Raw genomic sequence first — 22,175 nt, 5'->3', positions numbered from 1 at the left:
TTATGCTTTTGTGAAAGGCATTACCATTTCCCAGGCAAAAATCTGAAATCCTCTCCCTCCCCCTTTCCTCTGTCACCATTTGCTAAATATTATGAGCCCTTCCTCTGCAGTGCCTCTCGGGCAATTCCTTTCAGTATTTGCTATCAGAATAGCTCTTTATAAATGCAAACCTGGCTGGTTTCTGACCAGCTTTAGCCTTTCTTCTCTGCCCTCGCCATTTCTAACATACAGCTTAGAGCACACTGTCACCCTGACACCCAGTTCCAACGTGATCGTGGACCCCTATTGACTCCATGACAATAAATACTGCTTTAGTAGATGTCGAGGCCCTCCACAATACAGTGACAACCCACTTTTAGCTCTCTGCTCTCCTCCCTGTCCTCTACCTGTAATGAGAATATCCACGGCAACATCAAGCCCCACGTAGGCTGGGCCCGTGGTCTCTGGAATGCCTTCCTCTCTTTCTTCCTGAGCCCCTCCCAATGCCAGCCCTTGCATGCTAACTCAGGTGGACGGTTCTTCTGCCTCAACCATCTAGTTGAATGCAAGATCCTTTGCTGCCTTGTGTTCCTATTTCAGGCCTGTGCATCCAGGCTGTGTCCCTCCCCTGGTCTGCGGGATTTTTTAGGGCAGTGCTTAGCACAGGTCTCTATGTTCACTCTGAGCTGAGACACACTGTAGAGCTCAACTCTTTCATATGCAGAAGAAAGTCACTAATCCCAGAAGCTGCAGAGGTAAAACAAACCTTCTCATCCTTTGGGGGCCGACCCCGTTTCCGGGGACTCTGCTCTTGGGCTCTTTTCAGAGGGGACTTGGAACCTCTCTCTGAAGAGCCTGAAGACACCCTCTTCTTTCCTTCTCCCATGTTCTTCTTCACCTTCCCTTCAGACAGGCTAAGCTTCCGCTTCTCATCACCTGAGTTTGGCCTACTTCTCTCCTCACTGGAATTACGCCGATTCTTGTCATCAGCAGAATTGTGGGATGATGTCTGAAAGTTTAATAATAACAATGATAGCCACCACAGCAGCCACTGCTGCTGCTACTGCCATTTACACAAGCCACACCCTAGGAGAAGCACTTTATATACGCTAACCACACAACAACCCTACAAAATAGGTTCTGCTATTGCTCCCACTGATATTTGGAGAAGCAGATAAAAAAGAAAAAATCACTTGCCTATAGTCCCAAAGCTGAAAAGTGGGATTTACACCCAGGCAGTGGATATACTTGAGAAGCTATGCTCCTAATCTCTAGTATATAAAAGGAAAAATGCCTGTGTTGTACTCAAAAGCTGAGCTACTTCTCCTGAGTCCAAGTGACTTTCCTAAGAACAGCATCTATTCTAGAAAAGACCACCGCATGCATGGAGTCTCAAGCTGACAAGTAAAACGCGGATACCCTAGAACTGAAGTAGTGTTCTCTCCATTGGCATTTCATAAGAAAAGAGCTTTGGGTTTGGGCAATATTTAATCTGTTAGTTACTATGCCAAAATAACCAGTCTGATGTTGGAATAAAGCAAGAATCAGTCTCTTACCTGGTCTTTCCCTTTGGCTCTCCGGAGGAACTCTTCAACAGCGTCCACAGCCTGCTGAAATCTTTTCCCCTTGTTAATCTTTATCATTTCTTCTTTATGTGCATGGTATGGCTTTAGCTGTTCCACTTTGATCCAAGCACTGGCAGAAAATACACACAGAAAGAGTATGATCCACAATGCCCATGGCAGAAAGTATCAAATACCTCACTGCAGCAGAATGCAGATATTCATCTGGTTTAACTGGACTTTGAAACAGGCCTGCCATGTTTTCAAAACATGTTATCAACCACCCAAAACTCTTGGGCTGTTATAAAAGTATGTCTCCCTGAAACAAGTCAGGCACAACAACCACCACCACCAAAACAAGACCATCCTCCACATGTTGCAGGCTATTTATGTCTATTCTTGTTCACCAGCTGTCCACACTAAACCACACATTGCCTGATACTTCTGCAGGGCTGAGGAAGCCTGGAGATGTTCTTCCATTCTCATCACAGGAGTCCCTCATGGACCTGGGCATCAGGAAGCATTACTGACCACAGCAACATCACTGCCCAGTCAATACCCAAACCAGAATGACAACCTGTCAATCAAGTGAGAATCAGGGATGTTCCCACGGCTAAAGATCTGCAGTCTGGGATGCCTGGGTGGCTCAGCGGTTAAGTATCTGCCTTCAGCTCAGGGTGTGATCCTGGAGTCCTGGGATCGAGTCCCACATCAGGCTCCCTGCATGGAGCCTGCATCTCCCTCTGACTGTGTCTGTGCCTCACTCTATGTCTCTCATGAATAAATAACTAAAATCTTAAAAAAAGAAAAAAGAAATGCAGCATCTGAAATCTGCTCTTACAGATATTTGTTCATAAATGACCATGTCTGTGGCCACTAAACCAGACAAAATATGACAAATAATTTGGAATGAGGGCAGCAGTTGTAACAGGAGGTATTTTGAAACAAGATTCTGCTTGTGATTAATGGTGGAACATACCCTGTTTAATTTTTAATTCCTACCATCAATGTGTAACACATGCAAGTAAAAAAGCCATCAGTTGTCACTTCTAAGATATCTGTCCTACCATTCTAACCTGAACAAATTTGCCCCAGCTCACTTCCTGTAGTTTTCCTAAATGACATTCAGCTTCCCAGTACAAAGGAGAAGATTTTACAGGTTTGGTGAGGTATCAGTTAACTTATAGACATTTTTATTGTATAAAACTCACAGGTTTCATAGCATAACCTTCTGGAAAAGGAGTCAGTTTAAGGATAGAGAAACTGAGCTATCATACTTAGGGCCCTTTCTTTTATTTTTTATTTATTTATTTAAAAAAATTTTTTAAATTTATTTATGATAGTCACAGAGAGAGAGAGAGAGAGAGAGGCAGAGACATAGGCAGAGGGAGAAGCAGGCTCCATGCACCGGGAGCCTGACGTGGGATTCGATCCGGGATCTCTAGGATCGCGCCCTGGGCCAAAGGCAGGCGCTAAACCGCTGCGCCACCCAGGGATCCCAGGGCCCTTTCTTTTAAAGAAAGCTAGAGAATATTCACTAATAATAGTAAAAATGTGAGGAGCCTGGGTGGCTGAATCAGTTAAGCGTCCAACTCTTGATCTCAACTCAGGTCCTGAACTCAGGATTGTGAGTTCAAGCCCTGCATTAAAAAAAGAAGAAAAAAGAAAAAGCACTAATCTCTGTACATAAAAATAGTGTGAACAACCCACCAATGGCCACCTATGTATTGAGTGTTATGCTAATAATTGTGACAATGGATATGTACAAACACAATAGCTGTGGGACTATGAGCCTGCAAATGTGACAGCAAATGAGAGCTAAGCATATTATCTATGGGTAAACAAAATCACAGAGAATGGAATGATGAACGAGGCCTCAGACACTGTCTCACCGCATAAAGCTTCAACCAGGTGAGGTAAGCAGGTACCTTCTAGTGATTAACTCATCTTAAAAGTCTGAAACTTGACTGATAGAGTCAAGTGGTCTATTCTATGGAGAGGAAAAATGGAATGATATTTTGACCTCATGTTGCCTGGAAGGTATACCACTGAACGGACCCTCCTGCTTCTCTTCCCATTTAGGGTTTCTAAGGACAGACCACCAGAGCAGATGCAAAGCCAGATATGCCCTGAAAAGCAGGCTAAGCTGTCCCACTGAGATGACACAAGTACCAGCGATAAAGCTTAAAGAGCCACATGCTTTAGACATGCCTCTTCCTTCACTGCGCTTCAGGTTAGAAGCGGAGACTCACATAAGTTCTGGTGTAAGACCCATGGGGTGGTTTTTATGGAGCCCTGTAAGATGGGACAATACAGTCTAAGGCATCCTAATCTCTGCCTCCCTCTCCCCACATGAACTTCTGAGTATGAGGACGTGGATAGGTAAGGACATTTGTGGAGGAGGCACCAATAATTCATGCCTATTTTTTCACCGAAGCATTTTAAGTGGATTACTAATTTCTGCCAGAAGAATGGTACAGTCAAAATTCCATTCATCCTGAAGACTGGCATTTGAATACTAAAATGAAATTTTCCACTTTGACCATTTTTTAAAAATGACAAATTTGCTAAGCAAATGGACAGTATAAATATCAAAAACATAAATGCAAGAAATATTAATCTAGCTAAGAAATCAGCCTATTATTGAAGCACTGTGCCCCATTAGAAAAATGGTAAATAAAAAGCCAGCTCACCAGAGCCCTAGGAGGATTACCTCTTGAAAGCAAGCCAAATTGAAATCACTTTAGCCATCTGAATAGTTTTTCTCTAACGGCTAACTCAGTCTCCTTAAAGAGTACACTTCTCAGCCACAGCTTCAATAATGCACCATTCTCTAGTACACTGAGGCCTATCAGCTGGGTCTGGCATGCAACTCGTGCTCAATAAATAATCACTGAGTAAATGATGCCTTCCAAGCATGTTCAGAAGGGCTGGAATGTTGGTCTCTGGGTTAAATGTTATAAGGCTTTGGTGGCCTTTTCGGGTTGTTGCTGTTGTCTGTACATTTGTTTTTTGTTTTATCACGACCCTGAGATCAAGACTTGAGCCAAGATCAAGAGTTGGATGTCTGACTGAGACACCCAGGTGTCCCCGCTTTTTTAAAATTTATTTTTATTATTTAAAGATTTTATCTATTTATTCATGATAGAAAGGGGGGGGGGGAGAGACCCCCCCAGGGGGTCTAGGACAGGTACTGAGAGAGAGAGAGAGAGAGAGAGAGAGAGAGGCAGGCAAAGACACAGGCATAAGGAGAAGTAGGCTCCATGCAGGGAGCCTGATGTGGGACTCGATCCCGGAACTCCAGGATCACGCCCTGGGCTGAAAGCAGGCACTAAACCGCTGAGCCACCCAGAGATTCCCCACCCCCCTCACCTTTTAAAATGACTTCTGTGTCTTTCTGTGATATGAGCTGTGACTTGTGATTTCCCTTCTATTATCCTCCTGATGCCTAGATGGAGCTGGACCTTTTCTGCCCAATTTGCTGTTGGGCTGGAGTCAGAAAAATTAAGCTTAGTCAAGTGGTGTGTAAATTACGAGCCCTTGCTTTTACATATACATACAAGGAAGTTAATCCTATTGTTTGTAGTGGCAATCAGTGAGGTCATTATGAAGAACAAAATGGATGGTCCCTTAAGATATCTGGCTAAGTGGAAGAAAGCAAGGTGCAGAACAGTGTGTGTAGTATGCTATCAACTTACGTAAAAACAAGGAAAAAGGAATATGTAATTTCTTGATTCTGCACATAGTATCTTTGGAGGGGCATATTATAAGAAACTAGTATAACTGGATGCCCATGGGCTGGTAACTGGGTGGCTGAGGGACAGGGATGAATGGAACTGTTTCATAGTTTATACCTGAATTGGAGGGGTGGGGGAGGCAGGCGTAAACATGTATTATCTTTAAAAACAACAACAAATCAACAATGAAGGCCTCTGCCATGGAACATGGGCTGCTCTGCTCATGGGATTGCCCCCATGACTTCTTTGTTTGTGGGCTTGCTCAAGTGGGTAGCAACTACCAGGTGGTAGGTGTAACTGCACCTGTAACACAGCCAGGAGCAGCAAACTTACCCTGGTATTCCAATACACCTCCTGTAAATTCTTTTCATTTGCAAATATAAACCTTCTACTATAAGCTACTCTCAGATTACACACTCTGCTCAAAATTAAACACCTTACATTTTCAAAAATTTCCATAATTCTGACCTGCTCTTAAATTAAAATCATACCATATATATATCATATTAAACAAAGGTCTATAAACAATTTCTAAAACTCTCAATATGTGTCTCAGACTGCATGACACAATGACCTGGGTGGGAGTCGGGGTGGGAGGGAGAACACAAATGTGTCAGTAGAGTCCAAAGGTGAGAACAAAGATGGGGTGAGAAGATATCGTTCCTTCTCCATCTAGAATTTGGTGAGTAGTACTGAGCAAACGATTTGTATGCTTGCCCTGCCTGAAACCACTGAAAGAGGCTAAGGATTACTGAGTTGTTACAGGTCCAAGTCTAAGCTGTTCAGAAATCGACACCTAAAAAACCACAAATCAAAAAAACAACCCCCCACCAAAAAAAGAAGCCACAAAGAAAATAAGAGTTTGTCAGTTAATTTCAAGCAATGATTATCATATAGACATCAACAAAGACTTGCAGATAAGATAGATTTAGAAGATTCTGTTTTCAAAACTTGAAAACATTCCCAAATGCTGGATACGGCTTTCAAGCTGTGCTGCCTATGCCAATATGGCTAGCCCCTTCTTTTGTGCCAGATTCTTTAATTCTGGCTTATGACACCTGCTCCTGGAGTCCACTGTCTCAGCCATGAGGCGAGTCACCTGTAGGATGGATACTGGTGCTGGGAGAGGAAAATCTACTCAGTGCTCTCTAGGACAGGTACTGCCCAGCCCTGGCAGAGGGACACTGCTGGCTCAGTCCAAATACCTGGAGCAGTGCACTCAACATCCAGTTGGCTCTCTTCTCCAATTGCTACAGTGTTCGATATAGAGAAAGTGAGCCAACCAAGTGCCAGGCGAAAAGAAAGAAGGATGCTCCGATGGCTCCGATCTGCTTGTAATTACAAGCCACAGGTTTTTTTCCAAGAGTTACTTTAGTACTCACTTCATACCTTATATCTCCCTTGATATAAAAAGTATCTCAGGTTGGGATCCTGGACAGCTTATCACTAACTCCACAAATCTCCTGACTCTTAGTGTCTACATCTGTTAAAAAGTCTTATCCGTTTTCCAGAAGGGCTGTTGTAGGATCAGGTATGAAGGCTGCTAAAGAAACTCTCAAGTTTGGAATCTCATTGGAATCTCTCATTTGGAATCTATCCTCTTTTGCCATCAATACTCTCTTGAACGGTTTGTCTTGGGGTTTTTGAATACTCAGGGACTACATGAGCTCCCTCCATTCTGCCATCCATGGCCACTGATGAAAATTTCAAACCCTGAGCTCAGTTTCTATCCTGATGAGCAACTCCCTGTCCAAGATAGGCCCTCAGGTACCTGAAACTTCATCTGTGGGTGTGGTCATGTGATAGAGTCAAAGTTACCCTAAAGTGATTTTTCTCTCTATATCTCCATGAAGTAGAAAGCGACCACAAGTAGCCCTCATCCACAGTGGTCATCCAGGCTTGGAGAGCTGAATCCAGCCATCTCACTCAGTTTTTCCCCTTCCAGAGGCAGCTTGTTAAGATCGGTCCTCAGGACACCTGGGTAGCTCAGCAGTTGAGTGTCTGCCTTCGGCTGAGGGTGTGATCCTAGGATCCAGGATCAAGTCCTGCATTGGGCTCCTTGCAGGAAGCCTGCTTCTCCCTCTGCCTGTGTCTCTCTCTCTGTGTCTTTCATGAATAAATAAATACAATCTTAAAAAAAAAAAAAAAAAAAAAAGGAAGGTCTGGTCTTCTTTCTTCCCAACAGGATGTCAACATAACTTGTCAAGATATTTTAGCAGAGAAAAGGAGAAAAACTACTTTTCTAGAGAACTGAAATCTTTATCTTAAGGACCTATCCTTTTCAATCTTTAATAAAGGTTCTTGCTAATATATATATAAAAAATTGTATCTATAAATAGTTTTTGACATAACATACAGTTTTGAAAAGGAATGTCTCTCACTGAATCCTGTATTGCTTAGGAATTCAGGAGCAGCCCCATGGGGTCAGGCCCTATCCACCAAAATCAGGACCCTGTAATCAATAACCCCTCTCCTCTCCCTGATATCAAGCATCAAAGGTGAGGGAAAGCCCACTTTCTTCTGGAACCACCTACGGCCTTGCCCTTTACAAAGCAGTTCTCATCTCTAAAAATCCACTTGTACTTCCCACGGAAAGCACTTGTCAAATGTCTTGTTTCCTATAATGCTTCTTATGCATGCCCTAAACATAGTCACCATAGCACCTGTTCTACTCATAGTGACCCTTACCGAAATGTATGCTGATTTATGAATAAGTCAGTGTTGACCTCCTTAGGGCCATCCATCATTTCATCAGTACAGATTGTGGTCTTTTTCACATTATTAAAGAATTTTACTCTTTGATGGGACTTGGTCCCCTTTTCTGATCCTGACTAGTTCCATCAGATCCCTTTGGGAGCATGGACTCAACTGCACACTGCACTCCTGGCAAGGTGGAAAAATGTTAAAAAAAAAAAAAAAAAAAAAAAGTACAACAATTTACTGTTTGGTGTGGGAAGCCTTTTTGGTCAAAGGAACAGACCCAGTTGAAATCCTTAGGAATTTCTGACTCTCAGATGTCTTTCCTTTTCAAACACAAATCCTTCTCTCTCAGGAGTTTCCCTTTCTTGAAGCCACCCGATTCTTACCAGCTTATTCTCTCTGTAATGTATCTCCACCTCAACCTGGACTTTATTCAACACCTGCTGTTTGATGAACAAGTGGCACTACTTCTCTCCTAACTGTGAGGTAGGGAAAATCATCCCACACGTGGGCAAGGACACAAAAGCTTAGAGAGGTGAAAACAGGGACGCCTGGGTTGCTTAGTCTGTTAAACGTCTGCCTTCAGCTCAGGTCATGATCTCAGGGTCCTGGGACAGAGACCGGCATTGGGCTCTCTGCTCCTCCCTCTCCCCCTGCATGTGTTCCCCCACCTCTGTCAAAATAATAGAAAATTTAAAAAGGTGAAAACAGCTTGCTCAAATTGTAGGGCAGTGCGACTGGCATCTGAATGTACAGTACGCCAGTAATGAATCCAGAGCTCTTTCCCCAAAATAATTCCCTAGACACTTTACCTTCAGATAATTTAAAGATAGTAAATAATACGTGCTGAGAACCCTTCACCCTTCAGGAAGTGCTCGGAGATCCTTACCCTTTGTTTCCTTTTGTTGTCATCTGCCTAGCCACAAGAAGACAATGTGTTGGTCCTGTGACAACTTAATTTTTAAATAATTTTTTAAGTGGAATTCTACCAAGGGAGTTTAGCAAGCTTAAAGATACTATATATCTAATAGTTGCCTTGAACTCACTTGCTTATGAATCTTCACAAAGAACTTTAGCTAGAAATCACATCACTACCACTACTAACCCCAATAGCTTACTTTTATGTTCAGGAAGTGCATCCTTTTCATTGGCTTCATTTGTGTGCCTGGTTAAGTGCTGAAATTCACTCAACTCCAATTTTCTGTCTCACTTGTATTTCTTATACAGAGAGATCAGTTTACTCTTCTGACCTTACAGCATTTTTTTCTACTTTTTTTTTAATGATTAAAAAATCATATTCTCATTGCATAAAAATAAGAAAGTTCATAAAGTATAAGGAAGAAAATCCTTCCAGGATTTTTTTTAAATTATAAGAACACAGGGATCCCTGCGTGGCTGAGCAGTTTAGCACCTGCCTTTGGCCCAGGGCATGATCCTGGAGTCCCAGGATCGAGTCCTGCATCAGGTTCCCTGCCTTGAGCCCTGCTTCTCCCTCTGCCTGTGTCTCTGCCTCTGTCTCTCTCATGAATAAAATTTTTTTTTTCATGAGAGACAGAGAGACAGAGAGACAGAGACATAGGCAGAGGGAGAAGCAGGCTTCATGCAGGAAGCCTGATGTGGGACTCGATCCCGGTGTCCTGGGATTATGCCTTGAGCCAAAGGCAGATGCTTAACCACTGAGCCACCCAAGCATCCCAAATAAATAAAATCTTAAAAAAAAAAAAAAAAAAAGGGAACACAATGGTTTTCAGGCCTCCTGTAATCTGATCAAGCCCCCACTCTCCATGAGTTTCCACTTTTGTTGTAGACTGGTATATGTTTGTTTAGCTAATCAAGTTGGGTCAACCATATTTCCTGCTATTCTCAAGAACAGTTCTTTACCCAGGTAGGAAGCCTCATTCTGCTCACACATCCAACTTAACACCCAGTTGCTCACAGTATTGCAACTGCCTGCACACCCTTTTTCTTCCTGCCTATTCAAATTCTATCCATCCTCCAGAGTAGATTCTAACCCCATCTCTTCTATCATCCTTCTTTGACTTGCCTGTTATCCACTGATGTCTCCTTGTTCTAGAATCCTTTAATAGTCACCTGTATCACTCATTCTGCACTTATTCCCATCTGAAATGTTTATGTCTTGTCACCTGAGTTCCTGAAAGGCAAGGACCACAACTTTTCTCTGCTTTTCTCTGAAGGAAGCTCTTTTTGGTGTCAACAATTCAAAGTGTGCTGTACAATTAGCACATGTATACACAGGGACAATCTTTCTTGTAATGTCAGTGGCATTACCAGAACATTCCTGCTTCCAGAGTGTCTGTGGCTGTCACAGCTGTGGGTCAGTGATTCCCTTGAATACTGTCATCAAAAGGCTGCTAAATTATTTTATGACAGAGAACTGGGTATATTGGCACACCTGCATGGTGAAGGTAGACACACCATTTAAACTCTAACTCAGGCTAAGGACTCTGGCATATAAACTCCTGAATGAATGAAGAACACTGCTTATAACAGATTTTGCTATAGAATATATCACTTTCTAGAAATATCTATTTTATTTATTTTTTCTTTTTTTTAATTTTTTTTTTTTTAATCTATGATAGTTACAGAGAGAGAGAGAGAAAGAGAGGCAGAGACACAGGCAGAGGGAGAAGCAGGCTCCATGCACCGGGAGCCCGATGTGGGATTCGATCCCGGGTCTCCAGGATCGCGCCCTGGGCCAAAGACAGGCGCTAAACCGCTGCGCCACCCAGGGATCCCTAGAAATATCTATTTTAACCATTAGCATTAGATTCTTCAGAAAACTCACAGACATTTTAATCTAAGAATCCTAAGTACAGCTACTTAAACCACCTAGCTACACTTAAACCAAAACCATGTAATAACAAGAGAGCTGAACAAATCACTGGAAACTCAGGTAAATATGTATTCTCCTCTTTACTGTGACCTATATGGCCTATCAGAGAATCTCAAGGGAAGGTCCTGATTTCACTGGGTATCTCACACATGAACCACAATAATAAACAGCCATTAAAAGAGAGCTGAACGTGGTCTTTATAAAAGGTACTACTATGGGATTGGATAAAGAGATGTGAAAAATGACATTACTGTGATTATCATATTTAAAAGAATCCTATTTCTCACCTGACTGACATTGTTACTGGCCACAGAACAATTCCTATGAGCTAAGGATACATTTAGGTATAAAGCCAGAACAATATGCCATTCTCACAGACTACAGTAAAAATGAACTAGGGTCCCTAGAATATTCTCATAAGCAGCTCAGATCCAGGGCAACGCCCAAACAAAGGGAAAGTGAAACTCCCGAAGAGCACTACTCACTGATCTTCTGTTCCAAAAAACTTCACAAAGAAGCATTTCTTGCCACGAGGTTTCTTCAAATCTTTGGGTGGATTAACAATCTGGGGAGTAAAAGGCGGAAAAAGGTTTTTCACACCTCTAAGTTGGTAGGAAAAAAATGAAATAAAACAAAAGGAGTATGTTTAAAATGAACCCAGGATCTAGTACCTGTCCAAATCTGGCACGTTTCTACTGAGATGTGTGGAAATGTGCAAATATTCTAGTTCCCTACATGTACCATGTAGCAGTGTTCAGTAAGTAGAATACCCCTTCTACTGCAATGGCCCTGTTTTAATAGCAGTTAAAACTAAGATCAATATCAATTCCCTTCAACCATGTGACCGTGTCATCCCTGAAAAAATGCACAGAACACTCTTAAAAATATTTCAGTGAAATAATAAGGTGGTGACTATGCTTACTGGTAAGCACTGGGTAATGTACAGAACTACTGAATGAATACGCCGTACACCTGAAACTACTACAACACTGTATGTCAATTATGCTTTAATAAACAAACAAACAAAAAAACAACTGCGCAGGAAAAGTTGAGACAGGTAATAATAATAATGAAGAACAACAGAGGCAATGAAAATGCCATATTGCAAAGAGACAGTCTAAAGACATTTCCTGGGCTCCTAGCAAGAATTTAAAAACAGAACATTTGGAAAGCTATGACGGATCGCCTCATGCAAAATCTGGAATGCCAACTTCTGCAAAGATGCACTGGAGCAGCACATATGGTAACATGGAAAAAAGATTTAAACTTAGTTGGGACAAAAATACTTTGACTTTTCACTAACCTACATTTAGATTCCGCTCTTCCTGGAGAATTTATTTTCTTCTCCTTTTGTTACATTTAAGAATAAGGCTAAAATTCAAATTAGAATTGATTTCCAGGATTAAGAAACTTCACCAAAACCATCTCTGGTTCAAGAGATAAGCATTTACTGCAGATTAAATGACCTGGTTTATACTGCACTGTCTTTTCTAAACAAATTGAGTAGAGAGAAAAAAATTGTGTTACTTAAGTCCAGTTTAGCTAAATGCCGGAAACAGAGAGGAATGAATTTTACGTTCTTCACCTTCTCAAACCCAACTTCAGACGTCTTCCGTTAGTAGCAAGACACTCACCTTTCCTGGCCAAGGAGGATACCGGCCGAGTTTCCCCCTAGAGAAAACACACAGTCAGCATTTGCCCTGGAAAAGCCAGTCCATCTCCTTCAACCCACTCAACATGAAATGTATTTTCCTAACTCTCCACCTGCACCCTCAAGTGCCAAAAGCTGGCAAACAGCAGTTCTTAATTTGGCTTCCGCAGCTGGACCCAAGAAGCCCGAACTCTTCAGAAACGAAATGCATAAGTGCAATAAGGTATGTGCATTCTTGCGGCGACAAGGAATACAGAACAAACGAAACCAACCAGGAGTCACTGGTCTAGAGCCTCCCCAGGACTGGGGGCTTGGGGCGGGGGGGGGGGGGGAAGCGTAGTTTGCTCTGTAAACACAGACTTCCCCTTACAAAGTTTGGTTTAATTCACCGCGAGACCAGCCCGGCTCTGACACAATGCTAATGGAAACCTTCCTCTGGGTCGAGAAGTGAGCTACGTCGCTCCAGGGAAGCGGCGACGGTCAGTCTTGGTTCGGGCGGTTGTCTAGGACACGGAAGCAGACCACGAGAGGCACCCAAGAAGGCAGCGGTCACTGCCAAGCCTTCGGCTGTAAAGGAGAAGTCCCCCTTCCATTTCTTCACGGGGCAGCGCCAGCAGTCCGGTTTCGACACCCCGAGCCAAGTCGCCCGCACAGGTCGGCTCCATCGCAACGCGAGTTTTGACGGGCTTGCCCAGGCGAGGTGGCCCCGCGGGCTCCCCGGCTCGCCCGCTTCCCGGGGGGGGAGCCTCAGCAAGACCCCAACGACCCGGCGTCCGCGGGGAGGCGTGCGGCGCCGGAGACTCCCTTCGCGGCGGCCGCCGGCGTGCAGGTGCGGAGCGCAGCCCTCCCCCGGGCGGCCTCGGGGCTCAGAGCCCGGCCCGCCGCGGCCACTCTCGGCCTCAGTCCCCCGGGGCCGGGCTGCCCCTTCCGCCCGGCGTCGCTCCCGGCGCCGGCACCTCGTCTCGCCCTCTCTCCGCAGCCTGGAGCGCTTAGAAAGGCAGCTCCGGGGCCGGCCGCGAACCCCGCGCCCAGTGGAGGAGCTTCCCGGCGCACCTCGCTTAGCCCTGGCCGCCCGGACTCACCACACCAGATCGCCGAGCCGCAGACTCACAGCCGCCATCTTACCACCCAACCACCGCCGACGCACGGGCCGCCGGGAACACCAAGTCGCCCCGGCGCCGCCCATTGGAGTGCGCGCGGCCACGTGACGGGGGCCGGCTGTCACCGGCCACGCCGCTGCCTTGACGTCACCGCGCCCACCGCAGTTCATTGGCCGGCCCGGCGGCACGTGACGCAGGCGCCGCGGTCTCGGCGCGCCGGAGCCCGGAGCCTCCCGGCTCCTTCCCCCTCCCTCCGGCTCGTGACAACGAAGCGCCCGCGGTCCGAGGCGGCGGAGGCGGCGGTGACGGCGCGGCCGGCCGAGCGCGCGAGGGAGCCGGCCCTGCGGCCCGCCCCGCCTCTGGGCTCTGGCCTTCTGCCCCCTCCCGTCCGCGCTTCCGTTGCGGCCGTTAGCCCCGCGCCGGGGCCGGCCGCGTCGCCACACCGGGGCTGCCCTGACGGACCTCGGCGCGGCCTGGAAGCCAGCCTCGGCCCGCGCCCGCGCGCGGCGGGCTCTGCGCGGCCTCGCCCGGGGGTCTGACGGCTCCTTCGGTGCGCGCTTTCTAACGGCCGGCGCCCGGGGAGCGGCTCGGAGCCCGCGCCCGCCGCCTCAAGTTCTCCCGGGGCGCCGGGGCCGCCCGCCCGAGGTCGCGAGCTGCTCGACCGACGTGGAGCCGGCGTCTCTGCGCTTCCTCCGGGGCCGGCGCGGCGGCACGGCCGGCGAGGCTGCGCCGGGCGCGCGGGGACCCAGCCATGGGCCGCGGCGCGGGCCGGCCGCCCGCCGGGAGGCATGGCTCGGGGGCCGGCCGCTAGCGGCGCCGCAGCCCGGGCGCCCGGGCCGGCATGAGGACGGCCGCGGGGGGACGAGTGCGGCCCGTGGGGCCGTAGCCTGCGTCGCGCCGGGGACAAAGGTGCGTGTCTTTGTCGGGACCGGGCTCTCCCGTCCGCCTCGTTGTAGTTTGACACTTTTAGAGAAGTTGGGAGCTGGCTGTTGTGACAACAGGAAGGCAGATGCTCGCGTAGTTGGGAGTCCGTGAAGCCCAGGGCGTTGAATGGGGAACTGTTTACAGCAGCCCAGCGCGGAGCTCAAACCCCCCCGCCTTCCCCCGGTCCCCCGGGTACAAAATAGCAATTTTTTGGAAAGCTCCCAGTCCCGGTCGCAGGCCCCCAATAGCCTCGGTGTTGTCGACCTTGTTTCTCATGAGTGGCTCTCTGCTTGAGAAGGTGGTGGATCCTTAACGCGTCTCCCTGTAGGTGTTGTTGTTGTAGACTTTGGTTGTGAGCACGTTTTGTTTTGTTTTGGTGGTGTGGTGGTGGTGGTGCCATTTGGCTTGTCCGCAGCCTTTTTCCTGGAATTCAGTTTCCCTAGCCGTACCGGCCCGTTAGTTTCAGGAGCTGTCATTTATACTGTTTTGTATTGTCCTCCGGACAAGCCAGGAATTGGAAGCACCTTTGAGATTCCAGGAAATGACTTCGTAAAATTCGACACACACACACACACACACACACACACACACGCACGCTGTTCCTAATTTTACAGACTCTTAAATGTTTGAGGAATTTAAAGAGACGTTCAGCGGTCTGATACAATATATGAATTTTAAGTCGACATCACATTGGACCTCGGGGCGTTCCCCTGGGAGTCCAAACGTGGCGAAGAATGTAGGTTTAGTCTTGTCCCGGAACTTCTAGCCAATGCAATAAGACATGAAACAAAAATAAGAGATGTTTCAGAAAGAAGGCAAAATTCTCATTTCTGGGAATGACAGGACAGCCTGTTTGGGGGGAGGGGTAAAAGTTAAGGGAAAGCTATTGAATGAGTTCAGCAAGGAGATTAATAATTACAAAATCAGCCTACAAAATTAGCTTTTTTTGTTTCACTGATAATTAGTTTGAAAATACAGTAGTTAAGAGAACATATAACAACAACAACAACAAAAACTTTAATTCCTGAGAGTAAACCAAGGTGCAAAAGAAGGCTACTGTTTCTTGGGTAACACCAGTTGAGGGTTTTTAGGAGGGATGTTTTTGTGTGTACGATAACTGTGCTTTTATGTAGCGTGATGTTCGACTTGTTACAAATGAGTATTTAAATACTTATTTTTTTCTTACGCTTTTAAGGTTTTACTCCCAAATCTTGTTTTACTTACAAATGTAAGAATAGTTCTTTAAAAATAAAAATACTTGTCCCTTGACAAAGCTTCAGTTAAGGTACCAGCTTAAAAGATTACATTCCCCTAAACAATGAACTCTTTTTGCAGTGTTACGTACCCTTAAATGTTTTATTTATTTATTTATTTATTTATTTATTTATTTATTTATTATTTTTTTATTCATAGAGAGAGAGAGGCAGAGACACAGGCAGAGGGAGAAGCAGGCTCCATGCAGAGAGCCTGACATGGGACTGGATCCTGGGTCTCCAGGATCAGGCCCTGGGCTGCAGGCAGCGCTAAACCGCTGCGCCATCAGGGCTGCCCCCCTTAAATGTTTTAAAGTGCATTTGAAGTTTTTTGTTTTTGCTTTTTTAAGTGGGCTCCATGCCCAGCGTGGAGCCCAATGTGAGGCTTGAATTCAAGACTCTGAGATCAAGACCTGAGCTAAGATGGAGAGTCAGATGTTTAAGTGACTGAGCCACCCATGCATTTAAAGTTTTATATGCTTGTTCTCTTAAATAAATACTTCAAAATTCTTTTTTTTTTTAAGATTTTATTTATTTACTCATGATAGTCACACACACACAGAGAGAGAGAGAGAGGCAGAGACACAAGCAGAGGGAGAAGCAGGTTCCATGCACCGGGAGCCCGATGTGGGATTCGATCCTAGGTCTCCAGGATCGCGCCCTGGGCCAAAGGCAGGCTCCAAACCGCTGCACCACCCAGGGTTCCCAATACTTCAAAATTCTAAAATGGGGGATCCCTGGGTGGCACAGCGGTTTAGCACTTGCCTTTGGCCCAGGGCGCGATCCTGGAGACCCGGGATCGAATCCCACGTCAGGCTCCCGGTGCATGGAGCCTGCTTCTCCCTCTGCCTGTGTCTCTGCCTCTCTTTCTCTCACTGTGTGCCTATCATAAAAAAAAAAAAAAAAAAAAAAATCTAAAATGGTGAATTTATAAGCCTAATGGTAAAATCTTTCTAAAGATGTAACTCTTGTTAAGTCTGCTAGATGCAGAAATGAGATTTAAATGAACACTTTCAAACTTAGGTTTTCTTAAGCATTTCAGATTAAAAATAAGTCTCATAGGTCAGTCCTATTTTCTTAAACTTTTCAAATAACTTAGTAACAAGTAGCAAGGAATTCTTATGATGATTATAAAATTTAATGCAAAACCTACCAAGTGTTGATATGTTATAGGTTTGATTTACGTTTATTCTCCAGTTCTCTTTCTAAAGTCACACAACTGAGAGAAGCAGTTATACCATCTAGGTGAACAAAGTTACACTGTCTAAAATTTGGACCATGGTAAGGTTACATTATAAAAATTACCGCTGAGGGGCACCTGGGTGGCATAATCAGTTAAGTGTCTGCCTTTGACTCTGGTCATGATCTCAGGGTCCTGGGATTGAGCCCTGCATTGGGCTCCCTGCTCAGTGGGGAACTTGCTTCTCCCTCTCCCTCTGCCTGACGCTCTCCCTGCTTATGCTTTTGGCCTCTCTCTCTTAAATGAATAAAATCTTTTAAAAAAAAAGAAATTACTGCTGGGACAGAGACCCGTTTGTCCCTTCCAGGGTGAACTTCCTACATCCTGTTAACTTTGAGGTTCCCTTCGTTTGGTGAGAAATTGCCTGCTTGTGTCAGTGGGGGACCTTTAAACCTCCTTTTTCAGCTGTAAATGCAGCTGTAATTTATTTTCTCAACCCAGTGCATCATGAATGTCCTGAGGGCCTTGAAAGCTTCTTTTAGGAGAATTTCTTTCCAGCATTTTAGTGCACGATGGTTTTTTGCACTACCAACCTGTTTTGCTGCTAATCACTTTGCTGCCTATTTAGAATTATTCTAACTCTTCATTTTTAGGTATTTTACTTCCTGATCTTAGCAATCACAATTTTTGGTCATGGTAGAAAAAAATGAATGTTATGTATATACAAGTAGAGATTCTTGTAAGTGGATATATGTGATAGTATAAATCTTCCTGAATTAGTTGCTAATCATTCATTACTGTCAAAATACAGCGAACTTGTTTGGGGGAACTTGTCAACATTATTCTAAAATTGACCTGAAATAATAAACAGGCTGGAATAACTACTACTTTTAAAAGAAGAACAATAAAGATGAACTTTTGATTGAAGATATTAAAATACCATAAGTTTTTTTCAAAACAGTATAGTATTGGTTAAAGAATGTCTAGATATACTAGATTAACAGGTTGGATTTCAGTAAGAGATCTTAAGATGCCTAATACATTACTATATAATATATGCCAAGTCAGCAGTGGAAAGAAAGGTTAGTGATTATTGCTGAGAAGAAGCCAAGTTAGAGAATTCAGTGTGAAACATTTCTTTTTATTTTTTAAAGACTTTTTAAAAAATTTTTTTAAAAATTTATTCATGAGAAACACAGAGAGAGAGAGAGAGAGAGGCAGAGACACAAGCAGAGGGAGAAGCAGGTTCCATGCAAAGAGCCCGACATGGGACTTGATCCCGGGTCTCCAGGATCACGCCCTGGGCTGCAGGCAGTGCTAAACCGCTGCGCCACTGGGACTGCCCAGTGTGAAACATTTCTTTTATATTTCACTGTAATCAAAATTAAACAGTAACAAAGTAGGAAAAAGTAGTTGTATGACAGCATTATATATCTGTAATATATCAAAATTTATAGATTTGTAAGAATAAATCAATTTTTAAAAGCTGCAGTTGTTTTCAACCATTCCCTTAATGCTGGAAATTGAGGTGGTTTTTATTATTTTTCCTGTATAAATAAGGATGCAGTGAATATTTTTATTTACTATAATGGTAGAAAGTTCATACTAGAGCGTGAGTTTAAGAAAGTAGGATGTAAGATTATACCTGAAGTGTGCGCATGCACGCGCGCGTGTGCACACACACACACAAAATGTATATGTATAGTGTGTGTGTATTTGGATATTTGTATTATGTAAACGTTTGGTATTCTGGGCTTTGCAATCTGTTTGACCATTTCCGAGCAACTTTGAAGGTCTTTGGCATGTCATAATTTTTCACTTTGCTAAGGGCCAGTTTTAGGTGGAGAAAGGTTGGTGTCTTAGGAAATGAGTCGAGAGTCACACTCTCCTGAGACGCTGGTTTTTTACTTAACCCAGAGGAGGCAGTACCTTCTGTGAGCTATTAAAAACTTTTCTCATTGTAAAGATTGGCCCTAAATGTAAGTGTACTGCTCGTGATGGAAATACAGAGATCTTAAGAAAGAGATTATTCTCAGCCAGAAAAGAAAAGGTTAAATTAAATGAAAAACATTATTCTCTAGTGGTCTTTGCAATTTTGTGGATTCTTTAAGGCTCCATCAGCATGGATTTTCTAACATCAAGGAACTATTGACTAGGCATAGAGAAAAAAAGACTGGAAGTATGCTGAATTCTGGTTATTTCTGAATGGTAGTATTTGGGGTGATTTACACATTTTTAAATGATATATTTAAAGCAAATATTATTGAAGAAAAAAACAGTAAGTGGTGATTAAGATCAATTTAACAGTGGATTCTTCTTGAATTTCTTTAAGCTTAAATCTGAATAGCTCAATAGGAAAAATCATTTTTATCATCTTGGTTTGACCTGGTCCTTCTTTTAATGTTAACAGAAGCCATGCAGTGACACCTGCTAAGACTTGTTGGTAGCCATGTCGGAGCCCCACAGGGTCCAGTTCACCTCTCTCCCAGGTTCTCTGAATCCTGCATTTTTGAAGAAATCCCGGAAAGAGGAGGTTGGGGGAACAGAACAGCATCAGGACTCTGAGCCGGCTGCAGCAGCTGTTCGGATTACACTCACCCTCTTTGAGCCAGATCACAAGCGCTGCCCAGAGTTCTTCTACCCAGAGCTGGTGAAGAACATACGAGGGAAGGTGAAAGGCCTTCAACCCGCAGACAAGGTACACCCCAGCAGCCCCAGACTGGGTCTGCAGATAAAACACAGGGAACATCCTGTGGAAATGGGACTTCTGGAGGGTGGAAGCAAGACTAGAAAGGCTCTGGCTATCCAAGATCACGGTGCTCAGCCCAGAGCAGTCACAGGTGTGCTGATTTTGCCTCTGAGCAGGAACGGATAGAATTCTTTCTCAAACCATTGTCCTGATTTATGCTAGAGAAAACACTGTGCATCCAAGACTAATATGAATTATGACTAATAACAATAAGCTATTTATTTATTTATTTATTTATTTATTTATTTATTTTCTTTATTTATTTATGATAGTCACACACAGAGAGAGAAAGAGGCAGAGACATAGGCAGAGGGAGAAGCAGGCTCCATGCACTGGGAGCCTGATGTGGGATTCGATCCCGGGTCTCCAGGATCGTGCCCTGGGCCAAAGGCAGGCGCTAAACCGCTGCGCCACCCAGGGATCCCAACAGTAAGCTTTTTCATGCCAAAATTATATATGTGTGTCAACGTGACCAGTCTCTGGCTGTTCCAGCACTAGAATTTTGTGCTGGACATTTTTCTTTTCCAGTAGAATCTTACTCTGCCTACTGTAAGGCAAACAAGAAAAGACATTGACTTTTCTTTTTTTTTTTCCTTTTTTAAAAATTTATTTATTTTTTTATTGGAGTTCAATTTGCCAGCATATAGCATAGCACCTAGTGCTCATCCCATCAAGTGCCCCCCTCAGTGCCCGTCACCCAGTCACCCCCACCCCCCACCCACCTCCCTTTCCACCACCCCTTGTTCATTTCCCAGAGTTAGGAATCTCTCATGTTCTGTCTCCCTCTCTGATAATTCCCACTCATTTTCTCTCCCCTTAATTTTCTTTCACTATTGTTTTATTCCCCAAATGAATGAGATCACATAATGTTTGTCCTCTGATTGACTTATTTCACTCAACATAATACCCTCCAGTTCCATCCACGTCGAAGCAAATGGTGGGTGTTTAAGACATTGACTTCTCAGCTCTTCTGAACAGTGAGATTCCGGATAGTTTCTTTCCCTGGTTGGATAGAAACCTATTTTTGTGGGAGGTTTTGTTTTTTGTTTTTTTGTTTTGTATTTTGTTTGCCGAAATTGGGTTGTAGTCTTCAGATCTTTTGAGAATCAGTTTGATTTCTTAAATATTTTTAAAAATTATCTATTTTCCTGACAGATTTGCTTTGCTCTTTAGTATGGAACTTCTTAAACATGCAGAGTGGGAGAAAAATATAATGAGCCCCTATGTACCCATCACCAGCTTCAGCTATCACTGATGTTTTCATTGTAAATTTTTTTGAAAACTATTTATTGAATTAAATACATTAGAAAAAGTGCATATATGACAAATTCACAGCTTGATGCATTTTCATAAACTCAGCACACCCTTGCAACCTGTGTCTGGATTATGAAATGTAATATTTTCCAGGACACCAGAAACCCTCCTCCTGCCCTTCCAAAATACTACCCAGGTCCACTGCCCTAGTTTTCAACAGCTTAGTTCAGTTTTGCACATTTTTGTATTTTACCTAAATGGAATTCTACAGCATGAGTAGGAAATAGGTGAAGAGCACAAGCCCCTACTATGGTGCACTGTGCTAGGCTCTGAGGCAAAGGTTGGTAGGATTCCACACTTGGAGTATTTTGATCTCTAGAGTGGCTCTTAGTAAAATGAGGATCAGCTTAATACCTGGCTCACAGGGTGTTTGAGGGTAGAATCAGATCACATAGGTACAGTTTTTAGCAGCATAACTCAGTGGCCAGTTGTTCATTCAAATTCACCGTTGTGCTGTTGAGGGTGAGTGCCTTTGGTTAGGAGGATCATCTACTTTCTTTGCTCAGATAAAAATGTTTTTCCTTGATTAAAATCTGATTAGCTGAATGAAAGCCAATAAATTTGTGTCAAGGATCAACCTTGTGTATGAGGGCAGTTGGATAAGATGAGAAAAAAATAATTTCAAATCCATTCAAGATTCCTTTTTCAAAGTAGAAATGGGATCTCATTCCTTGAGAGGAAGAGACAGTAGCAGGGATTGGTTGAAGTCTTTATTTTGTAGGTTCAAGCCAAATAAGTAGGTCAACTGAAATTAGAACTCTAGTCCTCTGATTTCACCTTTTTGGGGGATCCAAATGTCCTCTATTGCAGAACAATGTATGGAGCATACACAGAGAACTTTGGATTCAATTTCAAGGGATTCCTGGTCTTCAGATTCAGAACTCCAGAATCTTTGTGTCTACTCTGTGGTTTTCAAAGTAATATGTAATCTGACAGATTCATGTATTAATTCATTTAGCATGTATTTCTTATAACGTAAAGGCGCTGTGCTAGATGCCGAGGACAATATAAAGGTGGAAAAGCCACTACTATTCCAACCTCAAAGGGACTTTCAGTCTTGTTGGTACTTTAGAATTATGCCAACACAGGTAACAGGAGTTACAATGTGGCAATTGTTTAGGTCTGATACAAGCCCTGTAGGGCTTGGACAGCAGAAAGCTTACATCCCAGAT

General features: G+C 44.0%; 2 protein-coding genes across 8 annotated transcripts in view; one reads left to right on the top strand and one right to left on the bottom strand.

Annotated features, from left to right (window-relative positions):
- The window catches only part of GLYR1 (glyoxylate reductase 1 homolog), a 35,532-nt gene extending 21,863 nt beyond the window's left edge, over positions 1-13,669 (bottom strand). For 2 of the 5 annotated variants that reach the window (XM_041748622.1, XM_041748624.1), the window contains exons 1-5: positions 13,566-13,662; positions 12,467-12,503; positions 11,318-11,397; positions 1,536-1,674; positions 746-988 (exon numbers count right to left, since the gene is read on the bottom strand). In XM_041748622.1, the coding sequence (XP_041604556.1) occupies positions 746-988; positions 1,536-1,674; positions 11,318-11,397; positions 12,467-12,503; positions 13,566-13,603 (537 nt within the window). In that variant the 5' untranslated portion in view covers positions 13,604-13,662. Of the gene's footprint in view, positions 1-745; positions 989-1,535; positions 1,675-11,317; positions 11,398-12,466; positions 12,504-13,565 lie in introns of all 5 variants that reach the window. The other 3 variants (XM_041748625.1, XM_041748626.1, XM_041748621.1) reach the window with 2 other exon arrangements.
- A 668-nt stretch (positions 13,670-14,337) lies between these two features.
- UBN1 (ubinuclein 1) overlaps positions 14,338-22,175 on the top strand; it is a 46,929-nt gene continuing 39,091 nt past the window's right edge. For 2 of the 3 annotated variants that reach the window (XR_005986686.1, XM_041747533.1), the window contains exons 1-2: positions 14,338-14,492; positions 19,351-19,638. Coding sequence is in view for 2 of the 3 variants with exons in the window: in XM_041747533.1 (XP_041603467.1) it covers positions 19,390-19,638 (249 nt within the window). In the remaining variant the exon portion in view is untranslated. The remainder of the gene's footprint in view (positions 14,493-19,350; positions 19,639-22,175) is intronic. The other variant, XM_041747534.1, reaches the window with a different exon arrangement.

The sequence above is a fragment of the Vulpes lagopus genome, chromosome 3, assembly GCF_018345385.1.
Source record: "Vulpes lagopus strain Blue_001 chromosome 3, ASM1834538v1, whole genome shotgun sequence".
Taxonomy (NCBI): Eukaryota; Metazoa; Chordata; class Mammalia; order Carnivora; family Canidae; genus Vulpes; species Vulpes lagopus.
This window is presented reverse-complemented; position numbering and strand designations above follow the sequence as displayed.